Source organism: Aethalodelphis obliquidens, unplaced genomic scaffold, assembly GCF_003676395.1.
Source record: "Aethalodelphis obliquidens isolate GAN/ISIS:26980383/991018 unplaced genomic scaffold, ASM367639v1 scaffold34, whole genome shotgun sequence".
Lineage (NCBI taxonomy): Eukaryota > Metazoa > Chordata > Mammalia > Artiodactyla > Delphinidae > Aethalodelphis > Aethalodelphis obliquidens.
The window spans coordinates 209,822-232,891 of NW_020837978.1; the positions used below are offsets into that span (position 1 = coordinate 209,822).

The following is a 23,070-nucleotide window of genomic DNA, read 5'->3' on the forward strand; positions in this document are numbered from 1 at the left end:
GGAAATCTTACTTAAGTGAATAAAAACATGGCATCCTGTTAATTTCTGAGAAAGTCATTGGTTTGAGGAAGAGCATCCCCACTCTGCACCTCATGCCTGTTTTGCTCTAACCTGAACTTAGTTTGTTCTTTGGGTAGGAGACAACGGCCCAATATATAAGATTAAAAGAAAAACTGAGAAATCAGTGAAATCAGAAGCTTCTCAAAAGTTGCGTGTTGACCTGGGATGGTGGTGGTCTAAAATCATATAGAAACCAGTGATCTGACGGTTTACCTGAAATTGTTAACTACACAAACATGCTGAAGCACCCAAGATGCTCTGGGGGAGTTTAGTGGGCAGGTGCTCAGGGAGTTTATTTCGATATTAAGGAGATCCTGGAAAATGAAGTAAAATCACTCCGCTTAAATATTGTTCCTATTCTGGACATTTAAAACCCCACTTGTAAATTGTTTCTTACCAGGTTGAGCTTAAAACTACGTCACTGTGAAGCCCAGAGCAGTTAGGCACTTGGATGCTCGGGGACCCTTCCCGTTCTCTCCTGTGGCCATAATCAAAACGTCGGGGGCTGTGCAGTCTGAGTCACTGCAATTCACCCGTTTAAGAGACGCACGCGTATGTGAGCGTTTCAAACATGCGGGCAGTGGGTGAGCCGCAGTTCATAGCTCAAGGATCTGGGACATTTCCTTTTTTCTTTTCAATGAGTGTGACGTTCTCTAAACACCGCGGAGGGGCGGGGCTCTCGGTGACAGCGGCCGAGCCAAGGGTGGCCCCCAGCTACCCGCAGGTCTTCGATGTGGACAGTCCTCCGTCTTTGGTTACGCCAAGCCCCCTTCGCGCCGGACTGCCGCTCCTGCACAGGCCCTGCTACCCGCTCTTACAGCGCCGCTGTAGCGACTTTCGTTAGTTACCGGCGGGCCTCCCGCAGTCCCTGCGCGCAGGGCAAGTCCCCATTCGCGCCTTGCCCTTGGCAGGAAACCGCCCAACTGAGGTTCCCGTGCGCCCGACTCGAGGTGCGTCCCCAGCGCGGCCCCGCGCGCCCAGCTTTGCGCCCGCAGCCCCCCAGTCCCGCCAGGAGGCGCCCCCGGCTCGCCCCGCCCCGCCCCAGGCCCCGCCCCAAGCGGGGCTTTTAAGCTTTATAAAGTTCCTCTTTCGCACTTCGGAGGCTTAGTTTCACTGCTTGAACTTGGGACTCACCGCCGCCCTCAGCTCCGCGTCGGGGACAAGGTAAGACTTGGGTCGGAAAGGAGCACGGCTGCGAGGCGGGCACCCCAGCGAACCTGCCGCGAGGCCAGAGGTCTCGGGGTCCATCTCGAGGGCAGCGCAGGGGCCCCAGCGTCGTCGCCAGCAGGGAGCACGCCCCTCGAAGTCGCCCCGACGCCCGTTCCATCCGCTCTTGGCCGGGCGCTCCCGCGGCCCCGGCGCGCACGGGTCGGCCCAGCCCGGGCCCGGGGAGGCCACGCTGTGGACCGGGTCGGATAACGAGCTCGTCGGGGCCCAGGCGTGGCCGAGGTGGGGCCGTCGAAGGAACCCACAGCGGGCGGCAGGCTTAACCGCGGGGGACGGTCCCCCCGCCCCGGGGCTGCTTCCCCTGCTCCTCCTTGAGGGGCTCAAACTCACCTCGGCCTCAGGCTCTGGCTTCCCGGCTGGTGGTGGAAGAGAGGCGCTCCGAATTTCGGCCGCTCCGGGCCCCGCGCCCCGCGACCCCTCGCCCTACCCGGCACCTTCCCCGCCTCCGCTCTCCCCGGCCGGCCTCCGGGTCCAGCTGACGCTCGGCGCGCGGGGATCCCCCGCTACGAGGCTGCGCGGCTCGCTAAGGCTGGCTCGCTCTCTGCCTCTTGGGGCTCGCGGGGCCCACCTGATGGTCGCCAGCTGCCGGGGCTCAGGGGCAAAAGAGTGTGCTGGGGCAGAGAGTGCGGGTCCCGGCGAAGGCCGCGGGGGGAGCTGCGGGCGCCGCGCGCCTGGAACGCCGGCCCGAAGGGGAGCCCGCGTGCGAGACACGCCGGGCCACCAAGGGAGTGGGAACTTGGGAGAGGGCACCAGTGGAAACTGACAGTGGCGCGGGAAATGGACTGGCCTCGGCTCGGGCCCGGGCAGGGGAGCAGCAACTACGAGTGCGCAGAGTGTCACGCGCGGTGGCGGTGGGATTGGGAGGGGGTCGGTGGGTGCGCGAAGGCCAGAGCCGCAAGTCTGGGCAGCGCGCGGGCTGCGGGGCGTGACAAGAATGGAGAGTCCGGAAGGTGGGGTGGGAGGACGGCCTCCGGGGAGGCGGCAGGACGGCACGCGCCCAGAGCACCAGCCGGGCCGGCTGAAAGGTGCCTTCTCTTGGGACCTTAGCCGCCCCCGACTCGGTAGCGCGCGCCTTGCCGCCTCGGAGACTCCGGGGCCTCGTGGTCATTGCCGGAGGGCGGCCCTCCTCTCCCCGGCAGCGCAGAGCGGGCGCAGGAGCGGATCTTGGGCGCGCGAGGGGACTGTGCCGGCGCGCTGGACATGAACCTGGAGGGCAGTAGCCGAGGCGGCGAGTTCGGCATGAGCTCCGTGAGCTGCGGCAACGGGAAGCTCCGCCAGTGGCTGATCGACCAGATCGACAGCGGCAAGTACCCGGGGCTAGTGTGGGAGAACGAGGAGAAGAGCATCTTCCGCATCCCCTGGAAGCACGCGGGCAAGCAGGACTACAACCGCGAGGAGGACGCCGCGCTCTTCAAGGTGCCTGGGGCGCGGCTTGGGGGGGTGGGGGGGCAGCGGCCCGCGCGTCCCGACCTGACCCGGGCTCCGCGGGCCCAGTGCGCAGCCGGCAGGCCGGCGGTTCTCAGCGGGGAGGGACGCGCGGGCGCCCCGGAGCGCCGGCTGGCCAGCGCCCTAAGCCCTGGGAGAAGGAGAGGGTTCAGCTTCTCTAGTGACTCGCAGAGGGAGGACCGGGTCCCAAGTCAGAGCGTGTGGGGCGCGCAGACCCCGAGGGTCAGACGCCGGAGGCTCGCCCACCAGGGAGAGGGGCGGTCCCAGGCCGCACCGCTGTTTCCGCCGGAGCCTCTTTGTGAACCTCTGGATCCCTCTTCGCCTCCCTTGATCCACACGCGTCTGTGTTTCAGGCTCCCCTTCTGTGAACGCCGGTGGGTGTGCTGGGCTGTGCCCCTCACTGTCTGGTCTCTGCTCCTCTGCGTCTGTTCTCTCCCGTCTCTCCCTGAATATTTTTTCGTCTTCTCACTCTCTGTCTCCGGCCTTCACTCTCCTACCTCTCTCTCCTCTCTGGTCCTTCCATCTGTGTGTCTCCCAATGTCTCACTGTCTCTGTCTGACTCCCTCTTTCCAAGTCTCTCTGGAAAGTTCTGTGCTGGTCTCTCTCCCGTCCCCATCGCCTTTGTGTTTCTCTCCCTTCCGCTTTCTCCCCTCTGTCCCTCTCAGGGTCTGTCTGGGGGTTTCTCTCTTGTTCTCTGTGTGTGCGTCGCTGTCCTGACTGTTTCCCCCTTGGGCAGTTTACCCAGCGACCTGCGCATTAGGGCCCAGCCCTACCACCAGTGGGCAGAGCAGGCGAAGGGGACTTCCTCAGGGAACTGGCGTGCAGAATACCTCAGATCCTCTGACGTCCAGAGGTGCTGTATGGGTGGGCCCTCACCCCACAGCTCTGTCCCTGCTTCCCAGCCAACTCACGCCAGACCCTGTGGGTGGAGCCCTTCCAGGGGTCCTCCAATCTCACCCGCCTTTTACAAACACCTGCTGTCTTTCTGTCCCACGTTTTGGGCAACAGTGTGAACCTGAAGCCCCTGACACAATTCTTTCCTTTACAAATGCAATTCCCAGATTCTCTTTGGAAAGACCTGGATTTTAACTTTTTCCCCGCTTCCTTCCCCCCAGGCTTGGGCGCTATTTAAAGGAAAGTTTCGGGAAGGCATCGACAAGCCGGACCCTCCTACTTGGAAGACACGTCTGCGATGCGCTCTGAACAAGAGCAACGACTTCGAGGAACTGGTGGAGCGCAGCCAGCTGGACATCTCTGAGCCCTACAAGGTGTACAGGATCGTGCCTGAGGGCGCCAAGAAAGGTGGGCTTCCTGGGTCGGGCCGCCGGGCACTTCAACGCCTCACTTTCACTGTGAGGGTCCCTTTCTCTGCCTGCTGCTTCTTATAGCCTGCCTGCCTCAGCCGCCCAGTCACGCCCAGCAGGCGACTTGCCCAAGTTCTCGGGTCATAAATTGAAATTCTCGTGGTTTTAGTGCAGAATAAGTTCTCAGACTCCAGGTCTCTACCTGTGTGCGTGCATGTGTGTGTGCTTTGCAGTAGTTCCACTACGATACGGGCCAGATTTCCAAGCCAAAAATGGAAAAGCTGTTTGAAGCTTTACTCATCCATCAGTCTCTCGTGATTAGCCATTTTGTAGAAGGGAAGCGTTCAAGCTCCGAATATTGTTACCACTCATAGTAATTTTAGAGTGTGTCATGGTCAACTGGGTGCTTATTCAAATTCACATTCCCACTTGCCAAGATCCTGACCTGTGTGTCAGAGTAGAGCCCGGGAATCTGCAATTTAAACAAACCGCTAGGTGACCTCACTAGCCGCGCATCTCGCTGGGGAGCCCTCGAGGCCGCAAGGCCCGCCACGCACTGTTTCTCTACTATGTTATCTGTTTCTCTGCTATGCTCCATACATACATTGGACCTTGTGGGAACCAGTTTAATGGCCTGGATAAACAATTGCCCAAGGAAACTGTAGAAAAACGCCTTACTTGTCAGTACTGTGTTCTGCATTCTAGAAATTAAACTCTCAGGTATTTTTCTAAGCCCTTCCAGTTCCCGTTTTCAACACTGTGCGTCTCCCTTTGGCCCAAACACTCAGGAGCGAAGCAGCTGACCCTGGAGGAGCCACAGGTGCCCATGAGCCGCCCGTACAGCATGCCGGCTCCTTACTGCTCACTCCCAGCCCAGGTACGGGGGGGGCAGGGCTTCCAGCAGGGGAGGCGGGTCTGCGCGAGGCCCCGGCAGAGACCTACAAGCAAAGCAGCAGAACTCCGTTTCTGCTGTTTGTCAATCTGCCAAACCAAATCCCGGGTCACTGGATGAACGGCTCAGTTTCCACCTGGTGTTGCTGGTTGGAAGTTAGGGAGGGGAGGTGGGTGTGTCTGCCTGTCGGTTAGACTCTGAAATCTGGGAACCGACCTTAGAGTCCAAGATTTTGGGAGCAGGGCTTTATCATGTGAAACCGCAGGGCAGCTGATCCCTGCAGACGCTTCTGATGTGAATCACAGCTCTGTTTTATTCACTTTGCTGGTAAAGGAAGGCACATTTCCCTGCGGTACTTTGGTGCCAGGTTTACCCATATGACGAAACCTCACATAGGTCATCACTTTACAACACTGTCTCCATTGTGCCTTTTGCTTCTTCATGGCGGGTTTCCACCAAGCCTCTTTGGAAGATAAGGGAGCTCCCGAGGAGTCTGGGGGCTCCCCGAGGCCATCCCCGGGCTGGTCACTCTCCCCCCAGCTCCCCTCTGGCCCCTCCAGCAGGCTCACACCTACATGATTCCGCCCCACGACCGAGGCTGGAGAGAGTTCGTCCCTGATCAGCCCCACCCGGAGACTCCGTACCAGTGTCCTGTGACCTTCGGGCCTCGCAGCCACCACTGGCAAGGCCCAGCCTGTGAAAATGGTAAGGAGGGAGCTGGGGCAGTTCCTGTGGCCAGAGGGCCTGGCCCCGCCTGGTCTGTCCTCTGTGCCGTCCCACGGCTCTCACCTCCTCCGAGCCGCTAGGAAAGGCCCCGCATGCGGTGAAGGAGGAAAAAGGCCCCCAGAGGACACCAAGGTTCACTGACGCCTGGTCTGCTGTGTGCCAGGACCCAGGCTCGGGCTGCCTCGTGGAACCTTCTTTAAGCATTGCAGGGATCTCGCCAGGCCCCTGAAAACTGCCCTGTTTTGTATAGGGATTCGCTCCCAGAATGCAAGCAACGTGCCCGAAGCTACTCGGTGAGAGTGAGGGCTGGGTTCAACTCCAGGTCTCCCAGCTCCGGAGCCAGGCCACGCAGGACGGGGTGTCAGGTTTCAGACTGGTTGGCTATATGTTTTAAATTAGCTACTTAGTAAGTTAACATGTTTCTTCCTTCCTGAATAATCTTAAAGTTTATGTTTTAACCTTGGGCAAAAAGTAGTTGGTTTTGTCAGTCTTCCCAGAGAAGACTAGACTGTCCCTTAACGCTGACTGTCTCTGCCTACACTTCTGTGAAGTCAGCGTCCTGCAGCTGAGCCCAGGCACCCCTCCACAGGGACACCAGGAGATTATCGCGCTGGTGGATTTCTCTCAGGCAGTGGTGTGCCCACGGCAGTTGTCACTGGGATTAGAGGTGATAGTAAGAAGGGGATGAATAAATACTATGAAGAAAACAGAAAAGGTCTCCACAAAAGGGTGCCCGGTTGGTGTTGGTGCTGGACTAGATTAGATGTGGTCCCCCCGGAGGCCTTCCCCAGACACGAGGATGAGATCTCTCAGCGAAAGCACTGATTTGCTAAGTGCAGAGAAGATCTCACACAGAACGTTCGTGCAGCAAAGCACAAGCTTGCAGGACTTCTGAGCTGTTATTGAAATAGAAATCCTGAGATCAGTCAACACACAGATGGTTCTAGGAGTATTTTTCCAGCCAGGTCCGGGTCACTCTTGGCGTGTGGGATTGAAGATGTATGCCATTATTTAGGATTTGTATTGAGTGGCATGTTTACAAAAAAGCTGAGAATTTGGTTTTATTAGCTTCTCAAGAGTGAGTTGCAGTGAAGGTTTGTTTTCCGTACTGTAGTGAGGGAATCAGCTGACATTGGACGGGTTTCTGGAATTCAGACCCGGGTCCGGGGCATGAGCTCTGCTGAACTAGTGACCCTGGTGAAGAGGCAACGCCTAGAGCTCTGAGAGGGACTGGTGGACATATCTTGAAGCATAAGTGACGTTAGATGACACCCCAGCACAACGAGGTTCTACCACACACTCTTTCTCTGCTGACATTTAACACGGCAGCTGTGCCGGCAGGAACGTGGCTCAGCCCCTCCTGGTTCCAGAAGCAGCGGCGAAGGGAGTGCGGACAAAACCACGGGCAGGGTTTTGATCCGGCTGTTGGGCGTCAGATCTCTCGTAGAGAGCCCTGGGCTCACAGCTCTGCCGCGAACTTGCTGTGTGAACGGGTGAATCACGCCTCAGTTACCCTGCGTATCAGTAACGGAGGAATGTTGGTCAAACGGCACAGACTTCAGTTAGGAGATGAATACGTTCTGTGGCTTCAGCCTGGCGAGCACAGTTAGCAATGCTCTGCTGTATTGAAAGTTGCTAGGAAAGTAGGTCTTAAATGTTCTCAGCGCGCGCGCGCGCACACACACACACACACACACACAGGTAATGAGGTGAGGCGCGAAGGTGTTAACTAACAAAGAAAGGAAGGAAGGAAAGAAGGGAGGGAGGGAGGGAGGAAGAAAATGACAGAGGGCGACTCCAATTTCCCTCCGGCTGTGAAAAGGCTCCTCCCTCCTTCAGCCTTGGTTTTCCCGACTGGACCCCGGCCTCCTTGCCTCTCAAGGGCCCAGGCCCTCCCCCACCGGGCTGGTGCACCCCCGGGGACCGGCGGGCCCCCCTCAGGGAGCCGCCTCCGCTCCCTCTGCCTCCGAGGGGCTCTGTCTAGGCCGCATCTGATTTTTATTTGCAAATGCAGGTTGCCAGGTGACAGGAACCTTTTATGCTTGTGCCCCGCCCGAGTCCCAGGCCCCCGGGATCCCCATAGAGCCAAGCATAAGGTCTGCCGAAGCCTTGGCCCTCTCAGGTGAGTGGGGCTCCCTGGAGGCGGCGTCTGTGAGGGTCCCCTCACCTTTGGGTGGATTCGTGGGGTTGGTGAGCTCAGCTGGGGCCTGGAGCGGGTGGACGCCTCTGACTCCCAGCTGGGAGAACGAGGTTAGCACAGTTAGCACCGAGAGGCCGGCTTCGGACCCTGATCCACTTCTGCAGGCTGGTCTGAACTGAGTCATTCTAAGCTCTGCACTGGCGTCTGACTGTCCAGGAATGTGCGGACCCTCCAGTTCCGTTTACCGAGGGTCTCCCTACAGCCAGCACCCCCATGACGCAGTGCAGCTTCTTGCAACAGCGCAGGGGCTGCTCGTTTTTGGAAAGCTCATCCTCCCCGCAGGCTTAGCCACAAACAAACAGTGGCCCCGTCGGTTTCCCGGGACGCGAGCTCTGGGTTCTCCGTCCTCGGCACGCTTGGTGCCTCGGTGAGGAGCATCTTGCATCGTGTGTCTTGCAAACAAATACAGATCAGATCTGGCTTTTAGAGTCTCTCTCTAAAGGAATCCCCATACCTCAGCGGTCTCTCCTGTTTTAAGGAAGATACCTGAGGTTTACTGAGCACGTGTAGTGTACGTATATTTACTTTTTAGATAATGTTTTGATTGTTTTAAAATGAGATTTGCATATATTGAAAATGGAAAGCTTAAGCTTCAGAATTCTCACCTTGCCCCCTGGCCTCTTTGAAAATGAGCGACAGAAAACAAGCTGAATTCTCAAGGTTTCAGGAGAGGAGAGCTGGGGCCCTTCCTTGCACCCAGGGGAGCTGGCCCACCGTCCTTGCACCCAGGGGAGCTGCCCACTGGCCTTGCACCCAGGGGAGCTGGCCCACCGGCCTTGCACCCAGGGGAGCTGGCCCACCAGCCTTGCACCCAGGGGAGCTGCCCACCCTTAGGCTCCTTTTGGTTCTGAGACTCTGAGGGAAACCTGCTGCCTTTCTTCTTAGTTGCTCCTGGACAGTGGAGGGAGGAGAGGTTTCTGAACAGAAAGGCCTGTTTGTTTTTAGGAACTTTCAAACCCTTTTCTTGAGCACATAAGACTTGTGTGGGTGCCTGAAGAGTAGGAAATAAACAGCTATTTATATCCCCATGACCTCGTGATTTCTGATGACGTTCAGTGAAATGAAACCTCGAGTGGCCAACACCCACTCCTCGGGGTTCACAGCGGCAGGAGTCACAGAGGAGGCTTGAGGCAGTGATGTGGGTTGTTTGAGTCTCAAAACCTGCCCTTGAGGGATGAGAGGCTTTTGTGGGTTTCTCTGGGTGTGCGCAGTACAGACTAGTTAGCAGCCTGGCCCGTTGATCAGAGGACTGCCACCCGCTCAGGTTTGAACCCCGCAGTTACTGTGGGAGCTGTTGCCTCTCGGGAAGCCCTTTGGCACTCCAGGTCAGTGGCCCTTGGCAAACCTGGCCTGGTCCTTTCAGCCCATGGGTCGCATTTTAAAGAAGGTTCTAAAATCAGCAAAGTTTCAAAAATGAGTTCATCTCGTTTAGTGTTTGAGAAGCACAGTTCTAGAGCCAGCCTCAGACTCAAACACAAAGCGAAGTGGGTCTCAGCGGACTTTACGCTTGGGACGTTTCCCTCACGAGGTAATTTTAGTATACAAGTGGTACGTATACAGTGGAAAAATAATTTAGAAATCAGAAAAGCAAAAAATGGAAAATAGAAACGTCATAGTCCCACCACCCAGAGATCACCACTGTCAAGGCTTATGCTTCCCAGAACTTCAATGCGTACTTGGATGTGTATAATTTTTTTAATGTAACCGGTATCATATTGATATTTTAGGGTAGTTTTGGATATGTGGACATATTTGCTTTTTTTTCCTGAAACACCATTGTACTCTTTTTGCTGGTAGAAATTATTTAAACTTAGGGTTTACTTCTTCCAAACTCCAAACCGATCGCTGTGCTTAAAATGAACTTCTGTTCGGCGGCACACGACTCGCTGTATTAGACCTAAGTGTTGCCATCACCACCCCTATGCTCTGCCCCCCAAAAAAATCCATGTCCCATACATTTGGAAAATGCTGAGCTAGAGGACATTACCCAGACTCGTACAGAGCTTCTCCACCACAGGGTGAGTCTCCGGGAGGGACGTAAGGCCTTGCAACGTCCGTCCCCCAGGCCCCTTCTTACGAGCGTCCCACCAAGGACACTTTGCTCTGGGCAGTCATTTGGCATCCTGGGGGGCACCAGCACCTTGACTCCTTAGCACTGACCCCGACGGGCCTGTGTTTGCAGACTGCCGGCTCCACATCTGCCTGTACTACCGGGAAGTCCTGGTGAAAGAGCTGACCACATCCAGCCCCGAAGGCTGCCGGCTCTCCCACGCCCACACCTATGACGCCAGCAGCCTGGACCAGGTCCTCTTTCCCTACCCGGAGGACAACGGCCAGAGGAAGAACATCGAGAAGCTGCTGAGCCACCTGGAAAGGGGCGTGGTGCTCTGGATGGCCCCCGACGGGCTTTACGCCAGGAGGCTGTGTCAGAGCAGGGTCTACTGGGACGGGCCCCTGGCGCTGTGCAGCGACCGGCCCAACAAGCTGGAGAGGGACCAGGCCTGCAAGCTCTTTGACACGCAGCAGTTCTTATCAGGTGAGCGGGCGCGTGTGTGCCGGAATGGGCCCTACCTGTGAGGCTTGGGGAGGACGGAGCTGGAGACGGCACGCCTGCCACAGGGGGCGAAGGCCGCAGGCCACTCCCAGCAGGTCTTCCTTCTGTGAGGCCCTGAGCCCGCGGGGCCCGATGCCAGAGTAGGTCTCCTGTTGGTCCGCCTGCCACCCCATCAGAAGGGCTGTGGAGGGGGATCGTCGGGGGCTGTGGCTCAGGCTGAGGTCTTGAAACGCCGGGATTCATCCAATACTCACCAACTAACAAGCTTCATACTTCACCGGCCAGTGTGTTCTCAGCAAGCACACCTGTTGGTGTTCCAGCTCTTTTAAGGGTCCTAGAAAAATCATAGGGTTATAAGTACACTGTGAGCGTCCGTGGTTCTGAGACGTATCAACCCCGAGCAGATGCTTTCCAGCAGCTGGGACCACGGCGAGCGTGTTGAACTGATTTTGCAGAGGGGAAATTATGAGACGGCTTTGAGTTGTTTCTAGGTTTCAAATCACATTTTCCAGAACCAGTAGGTTTTGTTTTCCCAGTTTTGATTTCATGACAATTCAGTCAGCCCTGGGCCGGCTTTTGTGAGGCCTTCGGCCACCTTCTGGTGGAAGGTGGTCCGGAGTTTCCACTTAGCTGTCCCCATTCACAGTGCTGCTTCTGGACGGAGAAGCGGTTGCCCTGCTGGCTACTGCCCGTCCTTCCTCAACCTCATTCTTAACTCTTCTCATACAGGCGCGTCCTCAGAAACACCCTGTGTCTTTGGGCTGTCACGGGCCCCTCCTTTCCCTGAAGCTGCTTCGTGATTCAGTTCACGTGAAGCACAGAGCGCCTGTGAGCTCCACCACCAGACACTCGCTCAGCCTTTGGGGCTCAAGTGGCCCACATTTGCTCAGGCTCCTCCAAATTCTCTTGCTGCCCCAAACAAACATGTCCCTGGATGACTCACCCTCCCCCAGAGGCAAAACGGGAGGAAGAGGGAGAGCCGAGGCTCTGGTCTCCAGGCAGCGCCCCCCCACCCCCGACCCAGGCCGCGAGCTGCCTCCGAGCGGACTGTTCTGTCCATCCTGGGGCCCAGCGTGTGGACCGAGGGGGGCTCCGAGGAGGGGCCGAGGGCCGCACCTCTGGGGTCTGAAAGAGCCCTGCCTTTGGATCTCCTCCGAGGCCGTGGGTCTTGGAAGCAGAAGACATGCTGGGCCGGGGGCTTCATCCAGGGAAGGGGCCCGCTTCTCTGGCAGGCGGGACGCCGGCAGTCGGCCTCCGGGGGCGGTGTGCTCGCTCATGCTTGCGACCAGGAGCTGCTCTGGCTTGGCGGCTTCCTCTGTGCCCAGGGCAACCTCTTATCTTGAAGTGTTTACTGAGGCTCAAGGAGGAAACTGTGAACTAAAGAGCTGCAGCTGTGCAGACCAGCCCCACAGTCGCGGATTCCCGCGAACATTCTCGAGCTACCAGGCAACTCGGCCGACTTTTTCAGAGAACTGTGCCAACGCGACAGGCGTGGGTGTCACCTCCCACCTCGCACTGTGGAAGCTTTGCACACGTTCTGCCGAAGTCGGTTAGGTTTGATTTGAATTCTGGAAGAGAAAAAAGCAGGAAGTCAAATGGTCCAGTGAGTGAGCTAGAAACTTTTCTTCGGTTGAAGAGAACAGTGGAAATCTTTGAGAACCACCCATTCAGGCCCCGCAGGCTGCTGGGGACAGCCCCGCCGTGCAGTGGCTCACGTCTGATAAGGCGGCAGCCGCAGCTCTGCAGACGGGCTAGCGCCTGCGTGAGCGCACTTCTTCTGGGGACCTGAGGACAAGCAGGAGACCCTAGAGGACAAGCAGGACAGCCGGAGGCCTGAGGGTGGGCAGGGACAGCGTCCCGTCAGGGTGAACGCAGGCGCCTTCGGGACACGCATCCACAAAGGTGGGCCCGGCGCTTCATCCAGCGCCGCCCTCCCTTCTCAAACCCACGGCTGCCCCTGATGGGCTCAGCCTCCCAGATTCTGCGGTGCCCAAGTCACGTGGACCGCGGGTTTGAGGGCTCGGCAGCTCTGAGATGAGGTTTCTAAGTCATCCTGGCTCAAGTCAGAAAAGTCTGATTTTAAAGCACATTTTCTCCGTGTGTGAGGGACTCTTCTGGCTCCATTTCCTTTTCCTCCTTCACCCATTCCTGCTGCCCTCGCCTCCTTTGGGTCCAAGGCTGCAGAGCAAGGTGCGTGGCCCCCTTGAAGTGAAGGCGGGGCCGTGGGAGAGACCCGCGTGAACGGACGTGCGCACTCCTGCGTCTGCTCCCACTGTCCCCCCTGCTCTGGCCTCCAGGTCAGCGTGGGCTCCCTCCCCAGCCTGCGTCCAGCGCTCGGCTGGCTTTCTGAGTGGTTTCTCTTGTGCTCTCTGCAGAGCTCCAAGCCTTTGCTCACCATGGCCGGCCTCTGCCAAGGTTCCAGGTGACGCTGTGCTTCGGGGAAGAGTTTCCAGATCCCCAGAGGCAACGGAAGCTCATCACTGCTCACGTGAGTGTCCAGTCACCTTCGGGTGTTTGAGTTTCCCTGACCCTCGTCAGGGACAGGGCCCCATTTAGAGGAGTTCAGATGAGAAGTAAGTGTCCAGGGACCTGGGCAGAGGGGATGGAGGGAGGGAAGGTGTCCAGTGAGTGGTGCAGGGGTGCAGCCCAAGGACCATGTGCCTCCCAGCCCTGGACATGTGCTCATCACCACTGGGGGTGACCTCCAGCCCTGGGCGGCACCCATCCCATCTTTTTTATTTTTCAAGGAAATTGTCATATTCCCATTTTACAGGGTTTTAAAAGGATGATGCTAAAAGTTGCCCTTTAAAATTCTTCACGTTTAATATTGCTTTTAAAATGCCAACCAGCTGATCTTCACTTGAAGGGAAAGTTTTTCCCAAGTGGGAAGCTGTCCACTGACTTGAGTATTTTGTAGGCCCCCTCCTAATGTCCCCCCAAATCCTCTTTTATCTCTGCATTTTTAGAAACTATTTAATTTTTGGAAACCAAGGGCCATGTGCTATTTGGAGGCGTGAAATCTCTCAAGGACGTCAAGTCGCTCAGGCCACGGTCATGTTCTCCAGCAGAGCTTAAGATGCATTCACCCGTGCAAAGTAAACATCTTTCACAGAAAAGGAAAGAAAAAGGGTTAGATAGATAACATGTAGCATTAATTTGCCACAGAAAACAGAGTTTTGAATACTTAAGATTTTTGAATTTGAAGACTCTGTATTGCTACATACCTGCAAGGGTTATTAATGGGCCCAGGTAATGGGCAGCAACAGGTAAAAAGTTACATCAAATAATAACAGAATTCAAGTCAGATTTTATTTTATTTTTTTTAAACACCTTTATTGGAGTATAATTGCTTTACAATGGTGTGTTAGTTTCTGCTGTATAACAAAGTGAATCAGCTATACATATACATATATCTCCATATCCCCTCCCTCTTGCGCCTCCCTCCCACCCTCCCTATCCCACCCCTCCAGGCGGTCACAAAGCACCGAGCTGATCTCCCTGTGCTATGCGGCTGCTTCCCACTAGCTATCTATTTTACATTTGGTAGTGTATGTATGTCCATGCCACTCTCTCACTTCGTCCCACTTACCCTTCCCCCTCCCCATGTCCTCAAGTCCATTCTCTAGTAGGTCTGCATCTTTATTCCCATCCTGCCCCTAGGTGCATCAGCACCATTTTTATTTTAGATTCCATATATATGTGTTAGCATATGGTATTTGTTTTTCTCTTTCTGACTTACTTCCCTCTGTATGACAGACTCTAGGTCCATCCACCTCATTACAAATAGCTCAATTTCGTTTCTTTTTATGGCTGAGTAATATTCCATTGTATACATGTGCCACATCTTCCTTATCCATTCATCTGGTGATGGACATTTAGGTTGCTTCCATGTCCTGGCTATTGTAAATAGAGCTGCAATGAACATTGTGGTACATCTAATAATGTTCCTTATTGAAATCTGAAATAAAACACTAATCTTAAACACACATCCCCTGCTTCTTGATTATAAAATCAAAAAACAACCAACCAATGAACAGAAATATAGTCCCCACAAACTTTAGAGTTTTCTCATGGATTCTCTCCAGCGATCGATAGATTTATTGATATAATAACTGATTCTTGTTAACAACTGTCAAAGGACTAAATAGTCTCGGTCCTGGTGAGTAACATCTCTGAAAGCGGTGGTGAGCCCCTGCGTCTGAGTCTCAGGGCTTGGACACACCGGCCTGGCTTGGTGAGGACGTAGCCCCAGCTGGGACCATGAGCCCGAGGTGATGGAGGACGGATGCGTGTGCACCCAGGAGTCCTGCTCCTTTTATTATGGATTTAATTTACTTCAGTTACCTCAGATGAGTTACGCTTAAGTCATTTTATGTCAAATAACATAAAGGCTCACGTGACTAGCACAATCGATTGGCTGAAAGCATTCGGATCTCTTAGATGCTGCAAGTTCAGGAAAAGCTGAATGTTGGATACTTTCTGGTGAATGTGGTCCACACTAATAGCCAAACTAGAGGAATCTTGGGTCAGTTAACTTCTCTTTTTCCACAGTAGCAGTTTTGCTGTTGTTTGGTTTTGCTTCTTTCTTTCTTTTATCTTTGGTTTAGAAATATACAGATTACCAGGTCATCCATGAATTGTAAATCACTGAGCCCCTCATCCCTGTCAAACTGCAGATGTGGAAAAATAAATCCATTGGCCTAAATTACCCGATTACCTTAAATTTACCTTTAACTTGGTCGTTTTATCCGATTAGCTTCATTCAGTCCTAGTTTAACGTAAGTTTCAAGCGGCGGCTGGTTTACAGGTACCAGCTTTCCCTTCCCCTTCAAGGGAAACCCAGAATTAAGTATATTCTGTTTATAGGCTGGTGTATGCGAGGACTCACACAAAGGCAGTTCTCCAGAAGGCTCCCAGTGTGACGTGTTTCGATGAGTCATAGCACCTGACTTTAGACCTGACTGTATCCTTAGGTATGGAGGGTTATTGCAGGATGTTAGATAGAAGAGCTCAGTAACACCTTTTTTCAATCTTTCACTAAAGGTCGAACCTCTGCTGGCCAGACAGCTGTATTATTTTGCTCAGCAAAACAGTGGACATTTCCTGAGAGGCTACGACTTGCCCGAGCACGTCAGCAGCCCCGAGGATTTCCACAGGCCCATCCGCCACTCCTCCATCCAAGAGTGAGGACGCCAAGACCAGAGACGTTGCTTCATTGTAAATGAAGAGAACAGCTGACTGAGCCCCTACTTTTTCTTTTGAGGAATGTGGGAACTGGGGCTTCAGTCCCACACCTGAGGAAAACATTGAATTGACAGATGAGCTTTTTCCAAAAGGAAGAATGGTATTCAGGGTCTTCTGTAGACCCTGACGATAATGTGAAAACTGACTGAAATGTGTTTACATTTACTGAAATGCCATGTCCAGTTTGATGTGGACTCTCTCTTGCATGAAGACTGAGAAACCTGTGTCTCAGCGCTTACCACTAAGGACGGCATGAAGGCGCCCAAGAACCGTTCTGCTTCTCAGGGAAGGAAAGCCTAAGTTTGAGTCTGCTCTGCCCACAGGAGAAGTGTACCGACACCTGTGGACGGCTGCTCTGTAGGAAATGCTTGCTGATAGAAGGACACAGACTCAGCCCTGGGGGTCCCTCCCCAGGATGGCCCCCGCCCACCTCCCATCCACACTCCCTATGGCCCCAGAAGCTAGTAGGCGAGACTCCGCTGTGTTTTCTTGAGCCAAAAGCATTAGGGCCGCCCTGAATAGAGCATTTTTTCTACCAATGACTGGTTAAGATAGTTGTCTTTCTGTCTCTCGTTCTATAGAAATTATTGCTAAAATTTTTTTTCTTAAAGACAACAACAAAAAAAGACAGCTCAGCAATCCGAGTACTAAAGGTGTATTTTTGAAACGTGGTCGACATTTCCCCTCTGGTCCTGCTTGTTCGTTAGGCGACCAGTTACCATGGCAACACTAAGAGGAGGAGCCCCTACTTGTCCCGGTGGCGAGTCCTGTAGGGAAGGGAGGACAGGGCTTCACAGATTGAGTAATTGCAGGCTCTGTGAGCTGCTTTTGCTTATTGGTATATTATATGCTTCCTCATGCCAGTGACGGTTTGACAGGGCCTTAAAAATGCTGGGCTTTTCCCAAATACAGCTCTTCATAGATTTACTAAGATCTCCACTTGCGTACTTAAACCTGATCGCTTACTTGTTGTTCCTTCTGGGAAAGTAGAGATATTTAGACTGTGACGTAGCAGCTGTATTTCTGTCGTACCGGGAAATAACTGCTGTTACTTTAGGCTCAGCACAGGACTCGATAGTTCTCTTATTCTAGTCTATATTTTTAATTCATTCAACAAACTTGCATTAGACAGATTGGAGCTTTTATCCAGCTTAGTAAGCAATGAAGCCTGAGAATGTCGTTTCTTTCTGTTTTTTCTTTTGAAGAAGTTTTTAGGGATAAAATAATACATATCAACTACAGAAAATATAAACTGTATAAAAGGGCAAAAACCAAGTGAATCTTCCTTTGCTCCAGGCCCAATCCTCCTCCCTAGAGCTGTCCACAAGAAGAGTTTGATTCTTCCAGCACGTTTTGCTTTTCTATAAATATACATAAACTTAAAACACCTCGGGGTCTTCCGTGCACTCACTCGCATGCAGTGTCCTGTCAATCCCACGACACAGGTTCACCTCGTTCTTCCCATAGGTGGGGCTTCAGCAGCCGCCTCGTGGTCATCAGCACAGTTTAAGGTGCATCAGCCACTCGGAATACACACATTGGGACAGTAGATGGTATTCTGTGGTCTGCAGTGACTTATGCATCTTATAGATGCGAGTACTGGGGGTATATTACCCCAAGGGGGAGACAGATGAGCCACTAGCGCCCAGAGCGGTACGTGTGTCCCGGCTGAGCCGCCCTCCCGGCTCTTCAAGGAGACGCTTACTTTCAGTTGTTGTTATGGGCCCTTTCCTTTTCCTCCCTTTTCAAACATTAAGCTGCTTCGACTCTGGAGTTACATTTTCTGGAAAATGCTGTTGGCCTGGGCCAGGCCCCCTTCCCACCTCCACACTCAGGTGTGTTGGCGTTCTTTCGTTCTGAGGGATCCAGAGCGTGAGGGGTAAATGGACATTATGAAGCGGTCCCGATGAAGGATCCTGACAGCCGTCTCAGGACATTTGAGAAGGGGCCTCCTTCCCTGACAGTGGCCTCAGCAAACCAGAGTTGAGTTTGCTCGCAGAGTTTAGGTGCTGCAGAGTTTAGGCCCTTGTTATCCGAAGGCGCTTTGAGGTTCGCAGGAGGGGAAAGTGCAGGCCACAGGGACGTTCCTGGCTTATTTCTCGTTCTTGAGACTTAGGAACACCATGGGCAGTAACCGGCGTCTTCCGGAACACTACGGAGAGCTCGTTGAAACCAAGGCTTTGGAAGCCGCTCGGTCACGGTACAGAGCACCCAGAAAGACGGCCCTGTTTGAGACTGCTCCCCTGGGAGAGAGCGCACCACGGTGTGGGAATCACCTACACCGGCCGTGAGCAGAGCGGCATCCGTGAGGCTCAGGTGTGAACAAGATCTTCTTCCTGTGTCACTGCGTGCAAGCCTTGGTGCAGGTCTGCCGTGGGCCGATGTCCACGAGGCTGGTGATGGGGTTGCATCCACAGGGAAGGCTGCACCAGGGAAGGCTGTTTTTTTGTTTTGTTTTTTTTTTGCATGAGTCATTTTTTCAGTAAAAATCCAGACACAGTTCAAAGCCCCTTCCGTTCCTCTTTGGTCACGTTTCTCCCCTTTCTCCACGGGCGAATGCCTCTCTGACGGTGGCGCACTTCCCCAAGCTCTGTTATTTTAACACGCGCCCCCTGAACGGCTTGTAGCTGGCTGGCGCCGATCTCAATGCCGCTTTCGGGCCGCCCTGCCACAGGCATCCGTGTGCAGCTTGCCTTTTCCACGGCCCGTCTCAGAGCTGGACCCCCGGCAGTGTGCTCACTGCGGTGGGAGAGCCGTCACGTGAATGCAGTGAAGGTCGGCTCTGCTGGTATTTCTCTTCCCGGCTTTCAGGAGGACATGTGCGTGGAGTATGGCTGAAGCGCAGGAGAGACGGGCCAACCTCCTCCAGGGTCAGCTCGCATCTTGCCTTGGACCCTTGGAGACGGGAGGGGCCTGACAGGTCGCGGGTGCCCCCTGCGTCCCGCTCTGCAGGCGGAGAGGGCCGCGTGGCTCCCTCACCCCGATGCTGCGCTGTGCAGCCCGGGCGCCAGGCTGAGCATTCCTTGGACAAGCGTACATCATCGTGTCACGAATTCTGCTGTAAATCGCTTTTCAAAGCAGACTGATATTTGTGATAACGTGGCGTTTTAGATACTTGATAAATAAAGACTTTGTAAAAAAGTGATCTGTTACGGGCCCGTGCGTGTTATTAATCCCTTATCTGGATAGCTTTTTAATACTTCCTCCTTCTGCTGCGTTCGGCAGCCTGTTTCCTTCCTGGTTCCCGTGAGCCTCGCTAAAATCAGATCTCAGAGTGCGCAGCTTGTTCATAAACACCTGCCCCCGCGCCCAGCCTCCGATGCCCGCTAAGCAGGACAGGAACGACCCTCGCCCCCTGGCTGCGTCTCACAAGTTCCCGCAGAGCCGAGGACACTGTGTCAACATTTCCTTCGATTCTGTCGCTGTTGCTAAAGGGCAGGGGCTGTAGCATCTTGAACGTGGAAAATGACATAAAGCCGTGTGTGGGAAGCACAGATGAGGCCGTGCGCCCTCCTCCCCCCGGCTCTGGCCGCTGTGACCCGCCCTTCAGCCCGCCAGCTCCTGTTCGCGGTCACAGTGTTAAAATCCTTGCAGCGAAGATGGAGTGGAGCTGTCAGCAGTGACTGCACTTTGCAGCCAGGAGCCCAGAATGTTAGCTAAGAACAGTTTTGGATGTGCTAAGTGGTAACCAAACAGAAATAATGGGAAAATAAACTACGACACTGCTTTTGGGGGCTCTGTCTGCTCAGAAAGTGTGGAAGGATGTGAGTCAGTGTCATAGCAAGCTTTTTCACATGATCTATCAACTCATTACATCTGAAAGAGGGTTTAAAGGGATTCTGTGCCCTTGAACTTGTTCTCAAGTAATTCCACACCTCTGTCAAGTACCACATTTGTAAGATTTCTTCACACACAGGGCGCGTTTGGCTGCATTGGATTCAGTTTCCTTGACAAGTAAACCCTTTTATGTGGAGTGCATGAGCAAAGCACGCCTCTGCCAGAGAAAATCATCACCTTTCACACCATCTCTCTGGAAAGAAACTCCAGGGGTCATACTAGGTCATTTTCTTCTAGGAGAAGCTATACCTAAATTAACCCTGGCAGCTGGATCAACATCTTCTGACTTAGAGGAGAGTTATGAATTCAAGGCTGTTACAGGCACCTGGAGAACTGGGAACTCTTTCAGCGACCCCTGTCCCCCAGGGGACAGTGTGTGTCCCATGCTGTCCTTGGAGACTTCCTGGAGGGCAGAGGCCTTGATGCCGTCAGCAGGCATCTGCCACAATATATCATAAAGGTCATTTACCCCAGTCCTTGAGCGAATGGTCAGAAGTTTGGAATCTGCGGCCACTTCATGATCCTTGAAAGCTGTTACTTTGCTTCTTTAAAAATTACCATTCTCAGTTTCCCCCCTTTCCCATCTGGCGGGCATGATGGTGGCTTCGTAGAAAATCATCCCAGCAAATAAAACATCTTTGCCTCTTTTGTCCTCTCTTTCTGGGTCGGGTTTCCACAGCAACCTTCCTCTGGAGGAGAATCAGCAGGTCATCCAACACCTCGGTCCTCATTTCTCACCATCTCCTCGGTCCTGCTGAGCGGCCGCAGGGCCCCAGGCCCCTCCTCTCTCCTGGAAGACCTCTCCTGCTGCCACATGGCCACCCCTTTCCTCCACCAGGTCCCAGCTCTGACGGCGTCCCTTTCTGGAGGCATTTCTTCACCCCCAGGGAGCCTTTCCTGGTTGCACCCGCTGTTTGGCTCAAGGAAGGGTAATGTTGAAATACTGGAGAAACGCTCCTTCCATGTATACCCACCTTGCTCACTCGCAGGGCAGAAAGAGGACACTGTGGCTCTTGTCCTCCAAAGACACTGGCTCTTGTTGAGAAAGGAGTGGACTCAAGGAGACTGGAGTTTAAGAAAGATCAACCCTTTCAGCCCTTCTGGACTCAGATGCCCAGAGCCGAGGACAGAAGACAGAATGAGAAGAAGTGAGGGTGCAGTTGTCAGTGGCTCCCAGGTGAAGGAGAGCTGTCCTCTGTCTCCTGGAAGGAGGCTCTAGGGAGTGGACCTGAAAATAGCTTGTTGGAGGAGCGGTTCGCGCAGGTTCAGAGGGTGGGGGGCTGGACGGGAGGAGAGCTCCACGCACTCTGTGCGGGCTGAGCGGTGGACACTCGGGTGTGTCTGAGTGGAGATCAAGCTGAGGACCAGTGCCCCACACTTTCTCCCCTGCCCAACCACCTGGCATCACAGACGCAGCACCAAATGTAGTGCCAACTCAAGGAAAGGGGAGCGATCCAAAGTGAATTGAGATTGAAATTCCCTGGGGGAGTAAGAGCTAAAATGAAAATTACACTGTTAAAGAAAACATGAATTATATTGCTTGAAAACATTAGCCAAGGCTTCCATTTGTACCTGCTGCGTCTGTAGTATGACACTGGCCATTCTTTGTTGTAGTCGCCTATTCATTAATTTTCTTCCCTAAATAAACTGCTTGAAGACGGGCGTTGGGCCTCACCATGTACAGTAAATCCCCTACGTACGAACCTGCAAGTTGCAAACTTTCAAAGATGTGAACGTGCGTTCACATGCCCAATCACGTGAGTTAGTTCACGTGTCTGGCGTACATTGTCACGTGCCTGCATCCTTGACAAGTGGTTGTACTTTTGTGTACTTTACTATACAGAGTATAGTAGTACAGTATCTTTATTTCAAGCCCAGGATGTCCAGAAGCAAGTGTAAAAGCTGTAGCTGGTACTACTCTACTTTCCAGAGTCCTGTACTGGAAGATTCAAAAGGTTTTCTTTATTTTCGTGTTTGTTTTTTATGTATTATCTGTGTGAAAAATATTATAACCCTATTACAGCACGGTGCTACGTAGCCAGCTGTGTTAGTTGGGCGCCTGGGCTAACTTTGTTGGACTTACAAACAAATTGGACTTACGAACGCGCTCTTGGAATGGAACTCGTTCATATGTAGGGGACTCACTGTACCTGGTACCTGCAGGGCACCACACACGTGACTCGGAAGGGTCTGTCCACTACATCCAGCAGTGTCCAGGGCTTGTGAGCTAAATGAAGGCCACATATAGAATGGGACACCATGTCCCATTTCAACATGTGCAGTGGAGAAATGTTTGTTACGTGGTTAGGTGAAAAGAAAGCAGGTTTTACAGCAATGTGATAAATGTTGAAAATTTTTATGAAATCCATGTGTGAAATTTTTTTGAATAGTCAAAAGTGTAAATTGTAACTCTGAGTGTTGGAGATTTTTATTTTTCTTGCCCACTTTTCTGTATTTTCCAAAGTTTCTCCTATGATCATATATTTAGTACCAGAAGGGAAAAACAAAAAAGCACAAAGTGTAGTCCTTCTAGGTTGGTATATCCTTTTCAATGTGTGTGTGGGGGGGGTTCTTTCTTAAGTCGCTATATGGGGTCCCCAGTGGTCCCGTTTCCAGGGGACACAGAGCACAGGGTGGCCTTCCTGCCGGGAAGCAAGGGACCCCTGGTGCTCAGCTCTCCCCTGGCCCCAGGGGCTGCCAGTCTCCCACCTTCCTTGGGTCCTTGTCTTCCTGCTATTTCCCCTGGAAAGACGATCTCCTCAGAACCATCTGTTCTCCACCATGGACGGTCCATATTATGCTTGAGGCCCTCTCTGGTCCCTCTGAGGTCCTCCCTAAGCCTCCATCACCTCCACGCTCCCTGGGGGACCTGCATCCCTCCCTCCCCCCGCCACCAACCCTATTTGCTCCTGCAGCCTCACTCTTTGCCTTACTTCGTGTGAATGGCAAAAGGTAGGGTTGCTTGAAAACAGGAAAGAAAAAAGCCTTGATGTATATTTTTAATTGTGGTAAAATGTATGATCTTTAAGCCCATGGCTCAGTGGCATCATGTACGTTCACTTAACGCTGTGCAGCCTTCACCACCATCATCCCCAGAACTCTTTTCATGTCTCCAACTGAAACTCTGTCCCCAATGACACTAACTCCCCCTCCCTCTCCCTCAGCCCCTAGAAACCACCATCTACTTTCTGTCTATGAATCAGACTCCAGGGGCCTCATGTAAGTAAAGTCATTCAGTACTTGTTCTTTGTAACCGGTTGATTTCACGAACATAATGTCCTCGAGGCCCGCCCGTGTTGTAGCCTGTGTCAGGACTTCCCTCCTTCTTAAGGCTGAATAATGTTCCATTGTGTGGATGGACCACATGTTGATTATTCATTCACCCTTCTACGGATGGACATGTGGGTTTCCTTCACCTTTCAGCTACTGTGGCTAATGCTGCTGTCAATATGGGGGTACAATACCTGTTCGGGACCCTTCTTCTAATTCTTTGGGATGTATGTGGAATTGCCAAGTTGCCTGGTAATTCACTTTTAATTTCTGAGGCTCCTCCACACCGTTTTCCACAGCAGCTGCACAC

General features: G+C 53.4%; 1 protein-coding gene across 3 annotated transcripts; it reads left to right on the top strand.

Annotated features, from left to right (window-relative positions):
• Positions 1-1,159: 1,159 nt before the first annotated feature.
• Positions 1,160-18,694, top strand: IRF4 (interferon regulatory factor 4). 3 transcript variants are annotated; one of them, XM_027128209.1, is made up of 9 exons: positions 1,160-1,224; positions 2,427-2,703; positions 3,849-4,035; positions 4,826-4,914; positions 5,490-5,634; positions 7,670-7,777; positions 10,038-10,391; positions 12,785-12,897; positions 15,453-18,694. In XM_027128209.1, the coding sequence occupies exons 2-9, from the start codon at positions 2,488-2,490 to the stop codon at positions 15,594-15,596; spliced, it is 1,356 nt and encodes a 451-aa protein (XP_026984010.1). In that variant the 5' UTR covers positions 1,160-1,224; positions 2,427-2,487; the 3' UTR covers positions 15,597-18,694. The 3 variants fall into 3 exon arrangements, with proteins under 3 accessions (XP_026984010.1, XP_026984011.1, XP_026984012.1); XM_027128210.1 differs by having other exon boundaries at positions 5,493-5,634; XM_027128211.1 differs by lacking the exon at positions 7,670-7,777.
• The last annotated feature ends 4,376 nt before the right edge of the window (positions 18,695-23,070 follow it).

Excerpts from the sequence above, each read along its gene's own strand:
- IRF4 (XM_027128209.1), top strand. The coding sequence starts at position 2,488 with ATGAACCTGGAGGGCAGTAGCCGAGGCGGCGAGTTCGGCATGAGCTCC. Across the intron at positions 4,036-4,825 it reads GCCTGAGGGCGCCAAGAAAG|GAGCGAAGCAGCTGACCCTG; the intron begins GTGGGCTTCCTG and ends CCAAACACTCAG. Across the intron at positions 10,392-12,784 it reads CACGCAGCAGTTCTTATCAG|AGCTCCAAGCCTTTGCTCAC; the intron begins GTGAGCGGGCGC and ends TGCTCTCTGCAG.